The sequence below is a fragment of the Octopus bimaculoides genome, chromosome 30, assembly GCF_001194135.2.
Source record: "Octopus bimaculoides isolate UCB-OBI-ISO-001 chromosome 30, ASM119413v2, whole genome shotgun sequence".
Taxonomy (NCBI): Eukaryota; Metazoa; Mollusca; class Cephalopoda; order Octopoda; family Octopodidae; genus Octopus; species Octopus bimaculoides.
In genome coordinates, this window is record NC_069010.1 from 5926994 (window position 1) to 5930185 (window position 3192).

General features: G+C 40.1%; 1 protein-coding gene across 1 annotated transcript in view; it reads right to left on the reverse strand.

Moving 5' to 3' along the window:
- LOC106881887 (probable ATP-dependent RNA helicase DHX37) overlaps positions 1-3192 on the reverse strand; it is a 25242-nt gene that overhangs the window by 7292 nt on the left and 14758 nt on the right. Inside the window, exons 12-16 of the mRNA XM_052978104.1 lie at positions 2702-2883; positions 1860-1922; positions 1391-1547; positions 738-858; positions 348-414 (exon numbers count right to left, since the gene is read on the reverse strand). Coding sequence (XP_052834064.1) covers positions 348-414; positions 738-858; positions 1391-1547; positions 1860-1922; positions 2702-2883 — 590 coding nt within the window. The remainder of the gene's footprint in view (positions 1-347; positions 415-737; positions 859-1390; positions 1548-1859; positions 1923-2701; positions 2884-3192) is intronic.

The window sequence follows — 3192 nt, forward strand, 5'->3', positions numbered from 1 at the left end:
AGAGAGAGAGAGAGAGAGAGAGAGAGAGAGAGAGAGAGAGAGAGAGAGATAACATCAAAATTTAATTAAAACAAAGAATGAAGATCACAACACAACTGGCAACACTTAGAAAAATACAAAATAAATTATAAACATTCAATATTTCAACGTAAATGAATTTTTACTAGCTATAACACGACTCCTAAATACTTTGCTGCCACAAACAAATAAACAGCAATACACCACTGTTAGCACTTCATTCAGAAGATGGCGACCTTACGGCACGAGTCCTAAATATCGGCCTTTTCCGTAAAAAGTGCAATAAAAACTTTGCTTCGCTGTGTGATCAATAATCAATAATTAATTACCTCATAAGCATGTTTCATTTGTTTTTTCTTCTCTGCTGACCAATCCTCTGGAATATTGTCTATACGCCTGATAAAGACATTAGAATAATCAGTGTTAATATTACTGGTATTCATCATCATTTAATGTCCATTAGCATTCAAATTATTTTGTCAAAAGCAATATTTTCAATCAATCATTCCAAAATGATTGTTAGTGATTAATAAACATTTCCATATCTTCCATCTTCCATCTCTTTCATTAATCAAATATATATATATATATATTGGCTTATGACTATAAAAGAGGACATTTGCCCAGGATACCATGTGGTGGGACTGACCCCAAAAACCTTTTGGTTGGCAAGTCACGCCTGCAACCAAATCTGAGAAATGGTACTAACAACACATTACCTGGCAACATGGTCTGCCATTCCAGCCAGCAAGATCTGTCGCAGCAACTTGGCATGGGCGTCAGTCGGGGGTGACATCTTTGGATCAATACACAGCTGTAGACCAGGAACAGCAAGGTTGACTGGAAAAAGACAACCACAATTGAAAGTGAAAATGAAAGTAGGTTGAAAAAGATGAAACAAGTATTTGGAATGTTTTGGTTTGCAAAAATTCTCTGAGATGATAAAGATGATGACAAAGGAGGAATAAGTTTCCATCCATCTTCTCCATCAATTATCCTGGGAAGTCATGGAGGTAGAGTCCTCAGGCAACTTCTCCATAGGGTCCTTGAAGAATCCATCATGTGATTCTTTTCTAACCATGTCTGGAGAATTGGAGCTGTGACCTCTTGATGCAGAAAAGTAGTGGCTTGATCTGAAGAGAAACCCTTGGCCTAAGGCACCTCCTCCATAGTGTCCTGTCAGAAGTAACTGTCATTTCATTTTGAGGGTGGACTCCCAAGCATGACCAACGCAGACTATGGATTATTAACCAACCATCTCGTTCTTGGCCAACCCCTAGGTCTCCGGTCATTTGTAGGGGTAGAGTCCTCAATAACAACAACACAAACAATATCTAACAGTACGTACATACATACACACACACTCACTCACCTGTGTTGGTAAGCTGCAATCGCAATTTCCGAATCTCCTTCATGGCTTTCAGTCGAACACTAAACTTCTCGCAGAATACTTCAATGTTGCCATCAAATTCACAAGCCCCTATTGACTTCAGCAGCAACATAGGGTCTCCAAGCATTTGTGAGTGACCCTACATAAAGAAAATCAAAGAATATTTCATAGAATAGCCATCACCATCATCATCAACAACATTTAGTGTCAATTTTCCATGCTGGCATGTAGTGGTGTTAGCTGGTTTAACAGGAGCTGGCGTGCCAGAGGACTGGGCCGAGTTTTAATATTACTATTAATGTTATTACTAATGACAAAAATAACAAGAGCACTCAGAGAGCGCAAACCTCTGCCAAAGCAACACCAATGTCCTCTCAATACAACTGAAAACAATACCTCCGCCTTCGCTAAGGCGAAGGTAACAAACAGACAGAGAGGGAGCAAGACTTACCGTTCCTGACCAAAGTAATCTGGCATTGGCTGCAAAGTTTTGTTGCTTCTGTGAAGAATCAGACTATATTGGGAAGAGAGAAAGAGAATATATCAATACACACATACTTACGTAACGGTAGAAGTTAATTAGTGTAACAGTTGAGTTGTCAATTTATAACGGTTTTAGTTTATTTTTTTATAACAGTTGAAATAAATTTGTAAACAGGCGCAGGAGTGGCTGTGTGGTAAGTAGCTTGCTTACCAACCACACAGTTCCGGGTTCAATCCTACTGCGTGGCACCTTGGGCAAGTGTCTTCTACTATAACCTCAGGCCGACCAAAGCCTTGTGAGTGGATTTAGTAGATGGAAACTGAAAGAAGCCCGTCGTATATATATATATATATATAGGTGCAGGAGTGGCTGTGTTGTAAGTAGCTTGCTTACGAACCACATAGTTCTGGGTTCAGTCCCACTGCATGGCACCTTGGACAAGTGTCTTCTACAATAGCCTCGGGCCGACCAAAGCCTTGTGAGTGGATTTGGTAGACGGAAACTGAAAGAAGCCTGTCGTATATATGCATATATATATGTATGTATGTGTGTTTGTGTTTGTCCCCCCAACATCGCTTGACAACCGATGCTGGTGTGTTTACGTCCCCGTAGCTTAGCGGTCCGGCAAAAAGAGACCGATAGAATAAGTACTAGGCTTACAAAGAATAAGTCCTGGGGGTTCGATTTTCTCGACTAAAAAGGCGGTGCTCCAGCATGGCCGCAGTCAAATGACTGAAACAAGTAACATGTTTCTAACAACAACAATAATAACAATAATAATAATAGCAATAGCAGCAGCTCTGACTTACAGCGTCTTTTACAGTCTTAGGAACTGGTAAGAACAATTCTTGCACTGTCAGACCAGACACCATTGCTATGACGTATGGCATCAAGTGATGCTGCTGAGCCAACACCAGCATCTTTGCATAGCGTGGAGAAATTGGTAATTTTGCCATACTCTTGCCAATGCTGGTCAGTTCTCCAGGAGGTACTGAAAACAAAGAAGAAATCATCATCATCAGTTCATATGTGTATGTGTATTTATATATATATGTATGTGTGTGTGTGTGTGTGTGTGATATACATGCATGTATGGGTACAGGACGTCACCAACGGTGCAAATCACATGAAATATGTAAATCAGTTAAATACATAAACGAGAAAAAAAATGGAAAACAGTCCCACTGCGTGGCATCTTGGGCAAGTGTCTACTACTGTATCCTCAGGCTGACCAAAGCCTTGTCAGTGGATTTGGTAGACGGAAACTGAAAGAAGCCTGTCGTATATATGTATATATATA